Below are 18,924 nucleotides of genomic sequence, written 5' to 3' on the forward strand. Positions count from 1 at the left end.
GGATAAAATATAGCTGTCAGGTCAAATTCAGGGCAAAATGTCCGAGCTACCGCTGCTGTCCTCACTGAGTGTGACGTAGCGCCATGGAGTCTAGAGTCCGCGGTCCCCTTTCCAGGGGGTTCTAGATGGTTCTGTTATCGATTGGTTGTAGCACCAATCACGTAGGGACCATGGGTGTGTCTGGGCCAATCAGAGCCGTACGGGGGCGGGCCGAGGGAGCATCCGTCTGACAGAGCCGTTGGGAGATGAGAGGGCTGCCGAGGAGTGGGAGAATCCGCTCTGGACATCACTGCTCCCTGGGATTACTCTCAATGAGTTCGCTATAAACAGCTTGACTTACATAACAGCTAGTAACTCAGTTAGGGCACCCTTCAGCTACCTGGCTTGTATATTTCCAGGTCGGGAGACACGCTTGTATAGATTTTATTTCGGAATAGACCGCCATTGAATTTTTTTCTTTCGCCTCATAGGTGTGAGTGCGGTCGTTGCGGCGGATAACTTAGAGGAGGTGAATTTAAAGAGCGCTCATTATGTCAGTGGTAGGCATTGATGTGGGTTTCCAAAACTGTTACATCGCTGTGGCCAGGAGCGGTGGCATTGAAACCATTGCCAATGAATACAGTGACAGATGCACACCGTAAGTATAAATACTGACAGACATCATCGCCGTGTAGTGTTGCTCAGGCTGGGAGTTTGTTACGCAATGTTCGCGACCGGAGGCGCACTGTGGCGGAGCGGCAGAGGCACAGGGATGGTGGTGGTGATGGTGATGAGGCCTGTAACCAGCGGTTTATTCTCCGTCACAGCAGGTTATCGTAGGTTTTTGAAAAAAAATGACACTTTGCTCAAACAGACACTTGACATGTCGCCTGATCACTGAGCTGCGCAAAGTTGACCGAGTAATCAACTTACAGAAGACAGTGCTGTTTATTTCATGCTGCATGTTAGCATACAGTCCTGCAGTGAGGGCAAACAAACAGGGTTTGACATGACAGAGCAGCATGTCAATGCCAAAGTGAATCATAGTAGTGACATTGTTTTATATTGTTTTATTCATAGAGGATAATGAATTCACTGATCCTACAAACACAATCAATGCCCATGTGGGCCTGTGTTTCTGTGGTGCAGCATCCTGCAAACAGGGATGTGCAGCTGGAAAGCATTGCACCTTTAAGTGGATGGGGATATTTTTATGGCAAGGTGAAACTAGGGAGTGACTTGTCACCGGCAGCCAGTGTGAAATGGATCCCTTAAACCAGAAGCATTCATCTTTGTGACAAATATGCTGCTCTAAAATACGAGTTGACTCAAAATGTGATTTTTTTTTTTAACTTTTGGACAGGAAGAGCTTAATCTTGAAGGTGAACTGATCTGTCTCACTGCCCTAGTTTGTGGTTCCTCCTCAGACTCCCATGTGAAATTTCCTTAATCGGAACACCTGTCATTTCTGTCAGTCAATTACAGTTCAGCCTCGTCTGCCACATCTGTTAATGGGATTATTTCTGTTGTTGCCTAACTAATTTGCTGATGTGTTTGTCCTCCGTTAAGGGCTTGCGTGTCTTTGGCCTCCAAAAATCGCATGATTGGAAATGCAGCCAAGAGTCAAGTAAGATCATTCATGGAAATTTGTCTTATTTCTGTAATGAAAGTCACATTACACATCGGATTGGTGACATGATTGTAAATTAATTTGCAAAGTGACTCCAGTGACGCATGGCTTGATCCTCTTTTTTCAGATTATAACAAACTTCAAAAATACAGTCCATGGCTTCAAAAAGTTCCACGGCAGAGCATTTGATGACCCATTCGTCCAGGCGGAAAAACCCAAATTGCCTTACAGCTTACATAAACTGGCAAATGGAAACACTGGAATTAAGGTAAAGCTGTTTCACTGCTTTATCTGACAGTTTTCTGCTGTCATTGCACCCTTTTGCTCTTTCCATTTACACATGAACATGATTAAATTACTTCTTTTTACTCACCTTTAAGCAACCTAACACCTTCACATGTCAGTTTTTGATTCGTCTCGGACGTCCTGACGCCATCATGTTCACAGGTGCGCTATCTGGACGAGGATAAAGCGTTCACAGTTGAGCAGATCACGGGGATGCTGCTCACCAAGCTGAAGGAGACGTCAGAGAGCGCCTTGAAGAAGCCGGTGGTGGACTGTGTCATCTCTGTGAGTGAGGAGGACATTACAGAAGACTATCAACATAATTCAACGAGTGGTTCGAGGAAACGTATTGATTTGTGCTCTGTTTTACAGGTCCCAAGTTTTTTCACAGATGCTGAAAGGCGGTCGGTGTTTGATGCGACTCAGATTGCAGGACTGAACTGTTTACGGCTCATTAATGATACGACTGCAGGTCAGTGTTCTCGGATAAATTGCTTGTAGTGACATTTCCGCATTAAATGAATAGGACTAAGGTGGATCAATACTTTTGTGTTCAACTTTTTGAATGACAGCAACCTCTGCCTTGGGCATCTTATTTAAGTAGACAGGAACACGGTTTAGACATTATCTGAGATGTTGGTTTTATGTCTTTCACATTAAAATATTGCATGTTATAGATATAAAAGAGACAGAGGTGAAAGAGGATGTCTTTCTCATGAACAGTGGCTTTGGCTTATGGGATCTACAAGCAAGACCTTCCTACTCCAGAAGAACGGCCAAGAAATGTGGTATTTGTAGACATGGGACATTCATCGTTCCAGGTCTCCATCACTGCTTTCAACAAAGGCAAACTCAAGGTCAGCTTTTAGCTTTTTTTTTCTGCCTTCAGTCACACCTGCACCTGCATTTTAAATCTCCAAGCTCAATATCCATGTGGTGTTGTCAGGTCCTCGCCACAGCGTTCGACCTGTACCTTGGAGGGCGTAACTTTGACGAAACACTGGTGGATTACTTCTGCGAGGAGTTTAAGGGCAAGTACAAGCTGAACGTGAGGGACAACCCTAGGGCTCTGCTGCGGCTGCACCAGGAGTGCGAGAAACTGAAGAAGCTCATGAGCGCCAACTCCTCGGACCTGCCTCTGAACATAGAGTGCTTCATGAACGACATTGATGTTTCCAGCAGGATGAACAGGTTCAACTTATAATTTTTCTCCCTAGTAATCATGTCTCCAATGTGGACATTATAAGTATAGTTTCTTCTTTGTATATACCTCACAGGATGCAGTTTGAAGACATGTGTGCTCAGTATCTGATGAGAGTGGAGATGCCACTGAAAGCAGCCCTTGAACAATCAAGTATGTCTCTCAGGTTTAGAGACTAACATTGATTATTTTAACGTTATATGAAGGAAGAATCCCCCAGTAATGTATGTGTTTTGTGGCAGAGTTGAGTCGGGATGATATCTATGGAGTGGAGATAGTTGGAGGAGCTACAAGAATGCCAGCAATCAAAGAGAGGATCGCCAAGTTTTTCGGCAAAGACATCAGCACCACACTCAACGCAGACGAAGCTGTAGCAAGAGGCTGTGCACTTCAGGTAGGAGTCTTCTTTTACCTAATATGTTTTCCAGTTTACTATACAAATAGTCTGAAATTCATGATATGTAATGTAGTAAATGTGTTTTCTTTGTCTGTCTGCAGTGTGCAATTTTGTCTCCAGCCTTTAAAGTTCGTGAATTCTCCATCACTGACGTGGTTCCCTTCCCCATTACTCTGCGCTGGAAGTCACCAACAGAGGATGGATTGGGGTAAAGGCGTCTTAATTAGCAACATTAGGGAAACAAGACGAGACACAGTATTTCTCTGTAGTCATCCCCCTGTGGGAAGCAAAGCTAGGTCAGCCAGCTTGAAGGTGCAGTATGTGCTGACCCTGTTGACTTTCCACAACCTGACTTTGCTTTTTCTTTTGCTGCATTTTTGCTCCAGAGAGTGTGAGGTGTTCAGTAAGAATCATGCTGCTCCTTTTTCCAAAGTGATCACCTTCCACAAGAAGGAACCGTTTGACCTCGAAGCCTTCTACAGTTGCCCTCAAGAGCTCCCTTACCCGGACCACAGGATAGGTGATGTCAAGTCAAAGCACCTCACTGGTCATTCTTTGCTCACTTTTACACAAACAGGCTGAACCAGAGCAAGTTTAAGGTGTTTGCATTTATATCCGGCTCCAGTAGCACCAGTTTACAGCCAGTGAGGTGACTGATACAGCTGCCCTAAGTAGCTGGCCCATTTGTAGTTGAGTCCCTGTAGGGATCTACAGGCTGGATAGTAATTAGGAATGAGGCTCAGTGTCCCACAGATGGGTTGTAGTGACTCAGCTAAGCAGCATCATTGTCTGTATGTGCATGTGGTGGGTGGGTGTGCATCCTCAGGTGGGATATCAGTTTGTTGCAACATCCACCAGCTTCTGCTATAGAAGTGTCACAACAATCCACTGATTTTCTTCCTATCTGCTTCCAGGCCGTTTTTCTGTACACAATGTGGTTCCCCAGCCCGATGGAGACAGCTCTAAAGTCAAAGTCAAAGTGCGCGTCAACGTCCACGGCATCTTCAGTGTATCCAGCGCTTCCCTGATTGAGAAGCAGAAAGGGGAAGGAGAAGACATGCAAATCGACTCAGAGCCACTGGTGCAGAATGAAGGCAGAGCAGAGGAACAGGTAGGATGATTGTTGCCACAGTTGCTGTTGTGATGCTGATGTCAGTATAAGTCGGTGTGTTGGTCTCACGCTTTGATACAGAGTAAAATAGCTCAACAACTACTGGGTAGATAATGATTAAAATGGATACAGATGTATCTCCAGATGATGAAACATGTCACTGATGGCCCCATGGCTTTCTTTTAAGTGGTACTTGGCTTTTGAGCCTGCAAAACATAAAATATGTTTTAAAAAAGTGGTATAGAAAGAAGTGTTTCCAGAGACATTGTACAACAGGTAAATTAGTTAGTGCTTGTCAGAATTCTCTTCCATATCATGTCCTTGTGTGTTGTAGTGTTTTAAGCCACATTTAAAGCAGCTGTTTACATCCTCCATTAATTTAGATATTCTCTCTATAGTAACTGTCTGCATTGTTCTTTTACATAAAACTGACATCAGATATTCTTGGATTTATATTTGTTATAGCTTGGATAAAATAATTGTGTTTGTTGTGTCTCAGACTAAAATGCAGGTGGACCAGGAAGGCCAAAGCCAGGGGGAGCAGCAGAACGAGGACAGCAGCGCAGTAAGTAAGGTTAGTCAGGCTTCCATGTAGGGCTGCTTTGATACACTATGATTATTAATACCTATACTCATGTCTTGTGTTTTTCTGCTCATACCAGATAGTATTAATACTATTACAGAAAAAAAACCCTGGCACAAATCTTGCAGACCTAAAAAATGTTATGTATTTGATTAGGTAACATCAAATCGAGAATATATTCTTACAAATATGCAGCCTTTAAGCCACGGAGTTTATGTCAGCGCTCCTCATTGATGCATCTCTTCCAGAATTAAACAAAATCATATTCATTTATCAAAGAAATAAACTGGTGATGGGCTCCATGTTTTAAAATCTTTAAACAGCTAAAAAGCCTTATTGTGTTTTTTTTTTTTTTTTTTGGATTTCCAAATCCAGGAGGGGGCATCTGGAGAAAAGCAGGATCCAGCGGCAGGAGGGAGCAAGCCCAAAGTCAAGGTGAAGAGTATTGATCTTCCCATCGTGGCCAACAACATCCGACAGCTTGACAGTGATGTCCTTAGTAACTTTGTGGAGTATGAGGTGAGAGCTGCTGCTGGCCTTTGGAAAAAGCTGAGTCATTCTCTCATTGAAATGTTGATTACCTGAGCCTTAAAGGATGTAGTGGAATTATAATCTGATATGTGTTTCGTATTTGTTTTACTCGTACAATTTGTGTGCTGTGGTGCTTTTGCTGGTCATTCTTCTTTCCTGACATTTTCAAATCAGCAAGGAGCTATAGTTTTGGTTTAATGGTTACAGATTGGTCCCTTTTGTGCATGCATTTATTGAGGAGAGTAACATTTTTCAGCGTAAGCCTTGGAGAAATATTACCAGGGTTATTTTATTGTTAATTTGTTGATTAGTCGTTAGTCAGCATTCCCATGAGCCCAAGATAATGTCCTCAAACGTCTTGTTTTTCCCACAAGTGGAAGATATTTAGTTTGCTCTCATAGATGAGTAAAGAAGCCGGAAAACATTTAGATTTAAGATGCTAAAATCAAAGAATTTTGACCCTCCAAGCGTTTAATCAGTTGTCAAAGCGGCCGGGGCTTAATTTAAGAGCTGACAGCTAATCAGTTCATCAGTTAATCAATACGGTTTTAAATGCACCCTATCTAAAGGTCTTGATTTGAGGTAAATGCCACAGTTTTTGCTCTTTGTTATTAGGCCATTGCACTACTAATGTCTTAATATTTATGACTAGTCTTGACTATTTGGTTCTAAATTGCCAAAAACTCTGAATCCCACAAGCCAAAAAACATATTGCTTACTGCATCCATTCAAAAACAGTTATTATTCTGTTTAAAATGCCTAATACCACAAATCTATAACATGACATTTATTTTCTATCCTGGGATAAACTACTATACAAACACTGATCAGTCAGTAAATCTGTCTTGGTTGTGTTAGAGGTGTTCATTTGATACTACAGTTTGTTGTTAGGTAAATAATATTATTTTCTATGGTATTATTGTATTTTTGTGTTTTTCTTCACAGCGCCAGATGATTATCCAGGACAAACTGGTGAAAGAGCTGAATGATGCTAAAAATGCTGTGGAGGAATATGTATATGATCTGCGTGACAAACTTTGTGGGATGTATGAAAAGTATGTCACCGAGGAGGTGGGTGAGACTTCTTCTGTCATGCCTTAATAACAAGTCTCATCTGGATGTATTTAAGACTTTTATGACTGACGAGATGCATCAAGCTAATGACCTATTACTTAATATCTATGTTATGTTGGCCCATTAATAACAGGACAGTAACCGGCTGACGCTGATGCTGGAGGACACGGAGAACTGGCTGTATGAGGATGGAGAAGACCAGCCCAAACAAGTGTATGAGGAGAAGCTAGAGGGACTTAAGGTTTGTTTTCATGTGTGAAGAGGACATTTTTAAGTTCAGACGAAGTACAAATTGTAAAGTGGCAGTAGTTATTAAAATGTACATAAATGTAATTATTTCCAGAGGTTGGGTCAGCCCATTCAGGACCGGCACAGAGAGCATGAGGACCGGCCGAGGGCTTTTGAAGAGCTGGGGAAGAAACTGCAACTCTACATGAAGTTTGTAGATTGCTACAAACAGAAGGTAAACTCTCTTTAACCTGTGATGTCTTTGTTTCTCTCTTTAGAAGAAAATTAGGCGTCAACAGTCAACAGACAGCATTAAGGACTGTGTGTCAAAGTGGTACAGTTTGCTAATTATTGCATGGTGTTTCATGAATACTGCGTATCTATCAACATTCTGAGTCCTGGAGGATTCAGTAGTTTTTTCTTACTAGTGCACACTTTTTAAAATGGTTTTGTTGCTTTTAAATGCCTTTTCAGTGATGTTATTTTGAATTGTTTTGGGTAGATGATTAACGATTTAGTAGTCATAAATCTTGAAATCGGGATCTGCAAATGATTTTCTTCTTCACAATCTATTTCCCAGGATGAGCGATACCTGCATTTGGTTGCAGAAGAAATGAACACTGTGGAAAAGTGTGTGAATGAAAGCATGGGCTGGATGAACAGCAAGATGAATGCGCAGAGCAAACTCGCTATAACCCAAGATCCCGCTGTTAAAGTAGCAGACATAATTGCCAAAATCCAGGTATGTGAATGACTATTCGTGTTATTTTCCTCCATTAGTAAGAATGAGATCTGCTCATTTTCTTTTACCGACGTGCTTCCTTTACCAGGAGCTGGAGGACGTATGTAATCCAGTCATCAACAGGCCAAAGCCCACAGTGGAGGAGGCCCCTGAAGTGAATGATCAGAACAGTGGAGCTCATAATGGCCCGACAGCTAAGCAAGGAGCAGAGGGGAAGGGAGATGCGAAGGGAAGCCAGCAGACAAAGCCTGGAACAAAAGAGATGGAGGTGGACTGAAATTGGTCTCTGATGGGTAAACTCTGCAGCCATCACTGCGTTTACCATCACGTACCATTTAGACAGTAGAAGCATCAGTACCTGGGACCATCGCCTGGGATCATTCCTCACCAGCCACCTCTGTGGATCTGTTTGTGTGTCTCCCCCGATTGGACTTTACCTTTTGAGGTTTTCTGTTTTCACCCTTCCATCCTTATGTGTGACAATGGTGTGCTTTACTCTCTCAAAGGTTTGACATACCTAATAAATTAAAGAATGATGCAATAGATTAAACTCTGATTCTGCTGTAAAACTGTTTCCTTGGTACCATACAGGAAAGTACACTCTGTGTTTGCATTCCATGTGTCTCTTAAGCATCCAGTATCAACAGTAAATCCCATCACCCATAAGAAAAATAGACAAGTACTGTCCAAACAAATGCTATTGCAGAACCAATAGTTTGTATGCAGTAATACAAATTATATATATTTGTATTTAACGAGTTTGAAGAGATGTCCATGTCTAGAGACTGTAAATATTATTTTAGTATATAAAAACAGCCAGCATACATATGTACATAAAGAGCACATTCCTAGTGTTAAAATGGAAATGCTTGACACACCAAGTTTCTTTAGTAAGTGACTAGTTTCCTTTTTGTTTTCTTGCATTTTTCCATATTTAAGTTTTGGAATTTATAGATGGCAAAAATAAATACATTTGTCTGTAAGGCAAAATTACCCAAGTCTGAAATTATTTGATTTTTAGGGAATAAACTTGAAAGAAATCCCTACGGAGCCCCTCTGGTGACATGGTGAAAAAATAAATAAATTGTGGCCACAATATAGCTATAACGTCCGCACGAAATACTACTTCATGGCCACGAAATTGGAAAGATCTTCACAGATTCGGACTTCCGGCATCAAAAACTCATGAGATATACGTTGTAAAAACCTAAACGATGCCTCTTTCAAATCGTTGTAAGCTATCCAATGTGCTACAAGGCCAGTTTTATCAAAAGTAGCTGTCTTTCAAGCTGCAGGAATAACATTGGTGCCTATGCGCAGCCGGCTGTGCGACGAGTGAACAGGGACCGTCTGCAAATAGCAAAACCGCTGCAACAGCGAAGAGAGACTACACATTTAGTAACTGCACTTCTTATGCACTGTAGTGTCAAAAATCACTGGAGCCATCCATTGGCTCATGCTGGTCATACTACAACTCTTTATTTGGTGCTAAACTAAAAATAAGAATTTTAAGGAATTTTTATTAGTAAGAAATTCAATAACTGCACTCTTATACACTGTAGTGTCACCAAATTCACTGGAGCCATCAGTTGGCTCCTACTGGTCATACTACAACTCTTGGTTTGGTAATAAATTAAAAATCTGAATTTTAAGAAATTTTTATAGTAAATCAAATTCAATCACTTCACTCTTAAACACTGCAGAAAAAATAAACTCCATCCAACCATCAAAAGGGTCCTACTGATCATACCTTCAGGTTTTTTCTTCCAAGTATTGTCCGTACAGTCCTTAACTTGGAAAATATTATTATCGGTTTAACATTATGGTTTAAATGACTCAATTAACGCTGTAGCCTTGTAAGAAGGCATCTTATTGTCTTTCTTCCCAATCGTCAGTACTTGAGGAGACAGTCTAAACAGTTTAGTTTGGTATATTGGTGTTATCTGATCCTCTCTTTGGTGAGGATTCCAGGTTCCATTACTATTCAGTATCATGTATTTGGACAAACAGGTGCACTGTGGATCTAAAAATATAGCACCACATACATCAAGAAAAGAGCCATCAAAGCTAATTTACTCATAATCCTTAAACTTCACACACAAGCATGCACACTAAATAGTGTGCACAACTTCACATGGCAATAAACAACCCAAATAAAATAAAATTCAGTTACTTTCGGTTATTAATGTTCCACAATCTACCAAAAAAATGGATGAACACTTTTATCTGTTAGAACAAAAAATATTTGAGATATATAACAACAATTTCAAAAGTAATAAAAAGTCCTTAAAATCATGAAAAACAGTTAAATATCAAATCAAGAGTTGTAGTATGACCAGCAGAAGCCAACTGATGGCTCCAGTGATTTTGGTGACACTACAATGTATAAGAGTGAAGTTACTGAATATTTGTGTAGTGTCTCTCTTCGCTGTTGCAGCGGTTTTGCTATTTGCAGACGGTCCCTGTTCACTCGTCGCACAGCCGGCTGCGCATAGATATCAATGTTGTTTCTGCAGTTGGAAAGACAGCTACTTTTGATAAAACTGGCCTTGTAGTACATTGTCTAGCTTACAACGATTTGAAAGAGGCATCGTTTATGTTTTTACAACCTATATCTCATGAGTTTTTGATGCCGGAAGTCCGAATCTGTGAATATCTTGCCAACTTTACCGAACTCCATGAAGTAGTATTTCGTGCGAACGTTATAGCTATATTGTGGCCACAATTTATTTATTTTTTTTTACCATGTCACCAGAGGGGCTCCGTACATGAATGAAATAATCGTATAGCTAAATACAGGCGTCTGAAATGCAGAATTTCATAAAATGAGTCCATTGTGACATTTTATTGTGTTTTCGAGGTGGCAGACTTCACTGCAGATATCTCATTCATTCTAGATTTAACGTTTCAAATGCTCTTTCTTCTTCTGATGAATCAAGGCAAGCAGGGCAGATCCAGTTATGTGATTAGAAATATACTATTATTATTTTAAGCTACAAAATGCTTCATGAGGCAGCAAAATAAAACAGGTAACTCACAAAATCTGAATTTAAATGGCAGATAAAAACACAACATGATGTATAAAAACTAACAGTGATTAAAAAGGTAAAAATCATTTAGAATGCAATAAGAAACAGCTTAAAGGAAATTAAAACTTAAATAAAATGAGGATTTGAAAAAAGAAAAAAGCGACTTAAAGAGTTTACTGATTCAGCCTACATTATTTCCTCAGGCAGATTGTTCCAGGGCCTAAGGGGCCCTGACTGGAAATTCTCTGTTCTCTTAAGTTTTTACCTGAGCACCTGGATCTCAATACATACAGTACTAAAAGGTCAGCAATATATCTAGGAGAGAGGCCACTGAGGACCCTAAAAATCTATCCTGAAACATACTGAGAGACACTTTAAAAAGAGGCTTGGACCTGGTCAAACTCCTGACAACAGAGTTCTGTAACAGTGTTCGAACTGTAGTGGCTTATTTCACATTTACTTTTACATTCATTACATTGCCTATCAATGACTTTGTTTACTTTATGTGTCTTATTCATTTATATAATTGAACATTTTTTAGTTTTTATACTATATATTCACAAACTGTCAGTCAGAAGCAAAAATTAAACATGTAAGCAAAGACCTTTGTAAACATATATACACATATTTACACATGGTTTACAGGTACAAACGTGCATCTCTGCAAAACTAAGGAAACAGGTTCAAAACTGTCCTTTGAAGCACACTTTGATGCCTGTTTTCATAGAGCTCCATGCGACGCTCTTGAAGGGGGCGTGGCAAACCAGAGTTGACATGTCACATGGTGTGTGACGTAAGCGCAGAGTAACGGGCGGATATTTTCAAAATGGAAGAAATGGCAAAGTTTTGGAGGGGAACTAAAGGACAACATTTATTCTCCCTCTGAGGACTCCCGTGCCGACTATCGATGTACTCTGCCGACCGAGGAATATTTTTACAAACTTCCATGAGTCTGCAAAGCCTAAACCGGCACCATGAGTGTTTCTATCGGCGATAAAATTGAGGTGAGTCCTTTTGTTTGGCTAACGCCCACAAGCTAGCGCTACATTTAGTCTGGTGGCTGGCGTCAAGTTAAAGGCTGGACCTACGTTAAATTACCTGGCTTTAACCTACTCTTTGTTGGTAATTAATAATGTATGAAGTGGAAAACATGGCATTCAGTTTGCTACATTTAATATAAATGTGGTGAAACTTGCAAAATAGTTGCAGCTAATACTGCCCTGCTAAATGCAAAATAATTAGCAAATAGCGAGTTTTAGTTTCAGCTTGCTGTTTCATTTGTCTTAAAAATGGTCACCTATTTGCTTAAAATTTGATATTATTAATAGAATTATTATTCATGCTAGTGTTGATAGTGTTAGTAACTGGTACCTGGGTGTGTGTGTTCTTACCCAGGCTCTCTGGGGACAAACGATGTTCTCCTCAGTGCATCAGTTTAATAACATGCTGCCTGGAAACGGCTACAAGTGGTCCTCGTTAGCGGGAAGACAGCCGGGATAATTAAAGGTTTTGATTGGCCATATGACATCGTCAGGTGTTGGTGGCTTGTTTGACAGTTAACGTTTGTTGTGGGAGGATTTCTCCTAAGTCGAGTCGTTAGTGGCTGGATCGACCGTTTTGTTGAACATCCAGCATGTCGCAGGCTAGAGGGATAATGTTTGATCAGGTTATTCACTATTTCTTCCAAAATCTTTGTGCCGACACCCACACCAGCAAAGATGAGCAGGAAAGTTTATGTTATTCTCAGGAGCTGACGATTGAGGTATCTGCTTTTTAAGATCCTGTCTGGCATGGCATCGAAGTGCAATGATGTTTTCAATCTAAAGTTATATTTCTCTGCATATGAAATGTACTGTTTGTGAAACTTAATGCTTGTTTTACTTTGTGTGCATGTAGGATTTTAAAGTCCTCACCCTCCTTGGAAAAGGCTCCTTTGCATGCGTTTATCGGGCAAAATCAGTGAAGACTGGTCTGGAGGTTGCTATCAAAACGGTAAGAGCGTTTAAGTGTTTGTCAGGGATATGATGTAATTGTAGCTTGCTTTACCTGTAATGTAGACACCTAATCAACATCCAAGCTGTCACCACTGACTGACAGTTAAGTGTAGGCTACAACGGTCGGCTTATTAGACCACAGTTGCCTCCCATGGGCTTCTTGTGGTCCCTTGACTCCCCACAAATGAGGCCTTATTAGTTTTCTGTCTTTGTGGGTGACAGATTGGCCACCAAACCAAACCACCATGCTGCGGCACTGTACTATGTTACATGTAGATCCTACGAGTGGCAGATGTATAATTATCTCTGTTGTTCCCGTCTGCAGATCGACAAAAAAGCAATGCACAAAGCTGGTATGGTCCAGCGTGTGACGAATGAGGTGGAGATTCACTGCAGACTGAAGCATCCTTCAATACTTGAGGTAACGCTGGCTGGTCTTTTGTGATGGAGCACTGTCTGCTCTTAAAACATACAATGTGCTGGGTTTACAGTTAACGTCTAATGCCACTAATTGAATGGAATTCAATAGTGTTTTTGGAATATATACCCTTGTGTTTGAGAGTTTGTGTAGATCAGCTTTCTGTATCGTTGTCATGGTTATATAACGTGGAGCTGTGAACTTGTCCCTGCTAGTACATTGTTTAGCGTCATGTGCTCTCCGCCAATTTTTTCCACTTCACTTAATTTTAGAAGTAGCCCCCAGTGGCCTGGTTAATCTTCAGCTTTAACCAGTAAAGTGGGCAGTGGTAGTTCCACTGATGCTACTTTTCTAGACTCTACCAGTGCAATTATTTTAGACTGGAGTCCAGTGAAATGATTTCTATGTTTTGACATGATAGCAAATATATTAATATTATAATGTATTATTATCTTTTTTCAAAGCTTTACAACTACTTTGAGGACAGCAACTATGTATATTTGGTGTTGGAGATGTGCCACAATGGAGAAATGAGTCGGTACCTTAAAGAGCGAAAGATGCCTTTCTCTGAGGATGAAGGTCAGGCAAAAGTATTTTATTTCGAACTCAAATATGAATTTTAAGTGATTTGTGAGTTTTGTAAGCTGCCAGCCTTTTAAACTATGTTTTTTTTGTTCCACAGCAAGGCATTTCATGCATCAAATAGTTAAAGGAATGCTGTATTTACATACTCATGGCATCTTGCACCGAGATTTGACCCTGTCAAATCTCCTGCTGACCAGCAACATGAACATTAAGGTAGCAGACTTTGGCCTGGCCACTCGGCTCAAACTTCCAAATGAAAAGCACTTCACCATGTGTGGGACACCCAACTACATCTCCCCTGAGGTGGCCACTCGCAGTGCTCATGGTCTGGAGTCAGATGTCTGGTCACTAGGGTGCATGTTCTACGCCTTCCTGATGGGTCGCCCTCCATTTGACACGGACACAGTAAAGCACACGTTGTCAAAAGTAGTTCTCGGGGAATATGAGATGCCTACCCATGTTTCTTTAGAGGCTCAGGATCTGATCCACCAGCTATTGCAGAAAGACCCCGCCCAGCGGCCCAGCCTGTCTGCTGTACTGGACCACCCATTCATGACCCAGAGCCTCCTGGTGAGGACCAAGGAGCTGGGGCTGGAGGATGATGGATCTATTGACAGTGGCATCGCCACCATCTCCACAGCCTGCACCTCCTCCACCTCTGCCAGCAGTGGCAGCCGCCTCCAGAGGCGTACCAGACACATGATTGGCTCTGCCTTGCCTAATCGCATGACACCCATTCCAAGTCTACCACGCCAAACCAACAGTGGCTGTTTTGAGGATGGAGACCTGTGGCAGCAACCAGCAGACAGATTTAACAGAGAGGGCAGGAGCAGGGCAGTTCATGTTGGAGAAAGTGGACAGCCTCATTCTCGCTACCTGAGGAGAGCTTACTCTTCAGACCGCTCCAGTTCTACAGCATCAGGCCAGAGTTCAGGTCATGCCGAGCTGGGGAGATGCCACTCAGAGGAGACTCTGGCTGGTGTGGGACGGCCAGTCTTCCCCATATCTTCCACTCCAAACCCGTTTTCAGAGCATGGAAGGCACCCTTCTCCTCCTGTCAAACAGTCACCAAAGTATGTAATACATCTTTTCATTATGTTATCTTTTTTCTTCAAATTTAATAAGACTAACAGATTGTACTCTTCTGTTGCAGTTGTGGGTATTTATCCACAGACACGGCACATCCACCAAACCTGCAATTTCAGGACCTGGAGGGAGTCTCCAATTGGCTCAACAGTGAAGGTATATTTCCATTTTTCTGCTTTGTAATGATATGTGCGTCGGTAGGTTGTCTTCTTCAAGGGCAATTTTTAGTAAGTTGAGTGATTTAGTTTGGGAACACATTAACAGTAATTAAAATAATCCTTTGAAATTGCAGAATCTAATCTGACATATATGTGCCAGCTACCCTTGTGGGCCTGAATATGAGTTAAGGGTTGCAAAAACTGTATCCTCAAACTCTCCAAATACGAGCAAGCCATTCTGCTGAAGTTTTTCAGTTGTTTTGTTTCTTTCTCAGGTTCTGCACAGAGGCCCACAGATGGCAGCACTCACAGCAGTAGTAGCAGTTTCCACAGCAGTAGAGGGCCTTTAGGGGTTCACAACTCCTGGACAGACAAGCCTGTGGGCCGAGGTGTGAACCCTCACCACAACCAGCACCACCTGCACCACCATCTTCCCTCCAACCCCGACTCATACAGAGAGAATATACCTGGAACAGAGTTTGAAACTCCTCACGTCAGAGAACTACAGCTCCCTTCAGCAAAACCCAGTGCAGAAAAGCAGAAGAAAACACTGAAAGACATAGTCCCGCCTCTGTGTGCATCCAGACTGAAGCCCATCAGACAGAAGACCAAAAATGCAGTTGTAAGATTATGCCCTTGTTTTCAAATTTCACAGTGTGAGCATTTGATATACTTGTTGATGTCTAATTTCTTTTTCTGCTCTTTTCTGCAGGTGAGCATCCTGGACACGGGTGAAGTGTGTATGGAGTTGTTGAAATGCCAAAACGGACAAGAAAGAGTGAGAGAAGTTCTTCGGATTTCCTGTGATGGATCAATGGTAGGCATTGCACTCAGAATATCATGCAGCAACAAAGTTATCCATATGTGGCTGGTGCGAGCCAATACAGAATAACACGGTGAAATAACACGAGCTTTTTTGCATAATGCAGTCTGTTCTTTTAAAATTGTTGCTCCTCTAAATGGTGGCTTATTATTACCATGCTTTGTAGGTGACAATATACCAGCCTAATGGTGGAAAGGGTTTTCCTGTGCTGGACTGCCCGCCTGCTCCTCCAGAAGATATTCTCATTTGTAGCTACGAGGACCTTCCAGGTATTTTGATGAATACATTGCACTCAATAACATCTGCTGATGTAAAATTTGAAACTGTATCTTAATTGGCATCCTTTTTTGTTACAGAGAAATACTGGAAGAAGTACCAATATGCCTCCAGGTTTGTGCAGCTCGTGAAATCTAAGACCCCTAAAGTGACCCTTTACACCAAGTATGCCAAAGTCATGCTGATGGAAAACACTCCCAGTGCAGACCTGGAAGTCTGCTTTTATGATGGTGAGTCAAACTTGTGACGGCACTTAGGAAGCTGCAGAACTGAACCACGTCTGTGTGAATTAACATGTAATACATACATTATGCAGGAGCAAAGACCCACAAGACGTCAGAGCTGGTGCGAGTGGTGGAGAAGAGCGGGAAGTCTTACACGGTGAAGGGTGAGGTGGGGCTGAGCGGCCTGAGTCCAGAGAGCAGGCAGTATGTGGAGCTGTCTGACGAGGGCCACAGCATGTGTCTGGCTCTAGAGGCCGCCATCACAGCAGAGGAGCAGCGCAGCACCAACAGCGTCCCTTTCTTCCCCATAACTATTGGCAGGTATGATGAAAATGTTGCCCATTATGTCCTAATTGTTTTTCTCTTTACCTCATCTGACAAGTGTTGTTATTCTTCCTAGGAGACCTGCCAGCTTAGACTCCCAGAGCCAGTCATCCCAGCCTTCCCATCCAGTTCCTCCTGATACAGCTTCACCTCCTAAACCTCCTCAAATCACTCCGTCAGTAAGTATTTAGCAGCTTTCATACCACCATGGATAAAGATGATTGATGCAGTGCTCAGGCTACAGGGGTTTTAGGCTGATGTACCCACATTTTACCCCCCTGACAATCTGGAATCTTGGTCTGAATCAATGTTAGGCTCAAATTATTTAGTAATGTGGTCACAGATTTGGTCCTAAACCTCCCAAACTGCCTGCAATCTCTGGATCCGGACCATCCTGATGATAATAAACATTTCATATTTAGGAGTTAAAATGTAGATTGTTATTTTTGTCACACTAGCGCCTGAAGCAGTAGACACTCTTGAGGTTAATATTGTCTACAGATATTAAAACATACAGTTTGTGTTGAGAAATACAGATTGTGTTGATGTATTTTCCCAATCATTTTCTCATCCAGACTCACGCTCCCTTTTTTTTTCTTTACATCTGCTCCCTCATGAGGTCCATGAGGTGGCGCACTGCTCTGTGGTTGCTCCCTTGACTTCTCTGTCCATGTCTGAAATTAGAGAGAACATCTGTGAAGTTCCTGCTCCTGTGTGTGATGCAACACTTTTTCAAAATCTGTTGAGATGTAGTGTGAGCCCAGCATTACTGGGATTCTACATGAAAAGCGAGATATGAGCGATTTCTAAGCACTACTCATCTGTTCAGTCCACACCACCTCCTGTTAGGCTGTCTTTCATCAGAACCAGGTGTTGTCAGCAGCAGCCCAAGAGGAGCTGAAAAGAAGAAATTTCCTGCAGACAAATGTTTTCAAGTCACTGAGCAGAAAGAAACCTGCACTATGTGTAGAGTTGTTGCTTTTATGTAGCAGGTCGGGGAAATGTGCCTACAATAATACAAAATGCTAATAGTGACAGTGAGAGTCTTGATCATTCACTGCAAATACAACGGATTTGTGGAGTCTACGCTTATCTAATCAGGCCACAGAGAAAAAGAAATGCACAAAAAAAAATCTGCTAAAGTGCTTTTGAGACAAAAATGTAAATCTAAAAAATGTACTTTAAGTGAGAAGGTGAGGTAAGATTCTGTATTTGATTTTTTACTTCCAGATGATTTCCTACGATGGGTCCGATTTCACCACAGCCAGTCTGAGTAAGAAAAGCTCCCCGGTGCGACAGGATCTGGTTCAGAGCACGGGAAAGGTGGTTAAGTCGATATTTGTGCCCAATGTAGGATGGGCATCTCAGGTAATTGATAAATATATTAACTTGATGTTCTATAATCAGCAAAGAAATCTCTCTCTCTATTTGGAGACTGATTCTTGCTCTTGTATCTGTAGCTGACGAGTGGAGAGGTGTGGGTGCAGTTCAACGACGGGTCTCAGCTGGTAGTGCAGGCTGGAGTTTCCTGCATCACCTACACATCTCCAGAGGGGAGGATCACCAGGTAGGAGACATGTCCTGTCACTATACGGGCTTATGCGTCATTCAGTTTTGTTAGTTTTGTAAAATTAGCTCCACTATCTGAACAAGAAAAGCCACCACAAACAAATTTTACAGAGGGGAAAATGCTTGTGTGACGTACAGCAACTAATAAAAGATGCCTTCTGCACAGGTATAAGGAGAATGAGAAGCTGCCAGAGCATGTCAAGGAGAAGCTGCACTGTCTGTCGACTATTCTTGGACTGCTGGCAAACCCAGCAGCACACCACCGCCAACACTCTCATTAACACTTGGTGCAGCAGAGAACTGGAAGTAGCATTAAGAGCCTCTAAACCCTCATTTCTTTGGTGTTCTTGTAAATAAATCTTCTATCTGTGGTTTGTTTTTACATGTACAGAAGACTAAAATTATGAAAAGATATTTTTATTTTGGTATGTGTCTATTTTGTATAGTGTTGAGTTTAGCCCTGTTGAAAATGTTTGTCTCCAAATCTATGAAATGTGCCACTGAAGCAATAAACATCTGGAGTCTGGGTGGAGAAATGCTGCACTTTGTTTTGCAGTCTCATCTTTACATTTAATATATTCATGAAGAAATTTTTGTGCAAAAAAAATTAAAGTATTTAGAGCTAACTTATGGTTTCAGTAATACAAAGTTTATAATATTTAAATGAGATATAAAAA

General features: G+C 41.6%; 2 protein-coding genes across 5 annotated transcripts; both read left to right on the plus strand.

Moving 5' to 3' along the window:
* Nucleotides 1–235: 235 nt before the first annotated feature.
* On the plus strand, nt 236–8,317 carry hspa4l (heat shock protein 4 like). 3 transcript variants are annotated; one of them, XM_023285895.3, is made up of 19 exons: nt 236–637; nt 1,549–1,606; nt 1,737–1,877; nt 2,057–2,179; nt 2,267–2,366; nt 2,618–2,751; nt 2,841–3,085; nt 3,172–3,248; nt 3,338–3,489; nt 3,594–3,700; nt 3,879–4,012; nt 4,407–4,603; nt 5,103–5,177; nt 5,562–5,705; nt 6,663–6,788; nt 6,925–7,032; nt 7,135–7,254; nt 7,600–7,761; nt 7,850–8,317. In XM_023285895.3, exons 1-19 carry the CDS (start codon nt 531–533, stop codon nt 8,036–8,038), a joined length of 2,499 nt encoding a protein of 832 aa, XP_023141663.2. In that variant the 5' UTR covers nt 236–530; the 3' UTR covers nt 8,039–8,317. The 3 variants fall into 3 exon arrangements, with proteins under 3 accessions (XP_023141663.2, XP_035811252.2, XP_023141664.2); XM_035955359.2 differs by having other exon boundaries at nt 5,103–5,168; nt 5,547–5,705; XM_023285896.3 differs by having other exon boundaries at nt 5,103–5,168.
* A 3,271-nt stretch (nt 8,318–11,588) lies between these two features.
* plk4 (polo-like kinase 4 (Drosophila)) lies at nt 11,589–18,790 on the plus strand. 2 transcript variants are annotated; one of them, XM_023285894.3, is made up of 15 exons: nt 11,589–11,794; nt 12,687–12,782; nt 13,110–13,205; nt 13,667–13,781; nt 13,885–14,860; nt 14,941–15,029; nt 15,307–15,653; nt 15,744–15,848; nt 16,021–16,123; nt 16,211–16,360; nt 16,447–16,675; nt 16,755–16,857; nt 17,909–18,046; nt 18,139–18,245; nt 18,414–18,790. In XM_023285894.3, the coding sequence occupies exons 1-15, from the start codon at nt 11,765–11,767 to the stop codon at nt 18,526–18,528; spliced, it is 2,799 nt and encodes a 932-aa protein (XP_023141662.1). In that variant the 5' UTR covers nt 11,589–11,764; the 3' UTR covers nt 18,529–18,790. The 2 variants fall into 2 exon arrangements, with proteins under 2 accessions (XP_023141662.1, XP_035811250.1); XM_035955357.2 differs by lacking the exon at nt 11,589–11,794 and adding an exon at nt 12,387–12,552.
* Nucleotides 18,791–18,924: the final 134 nt, after the last annotated feature.

Source organism: Amphiprion ocellaris, chromosome 20 (assembly GCF_022539595.1).
Source record: "Amphiprion ocellaris isolate individual 3 ecotype Okinawa chromosome 20, ASM2253959v1, whole genome shotgun sequence".
Classification (NCBI taxonomy): Eukaryota; Metazoa; Chordata; class Actinopteri; family Pomacentridae; genus Amphiprion; species Amphiprion ocellaris.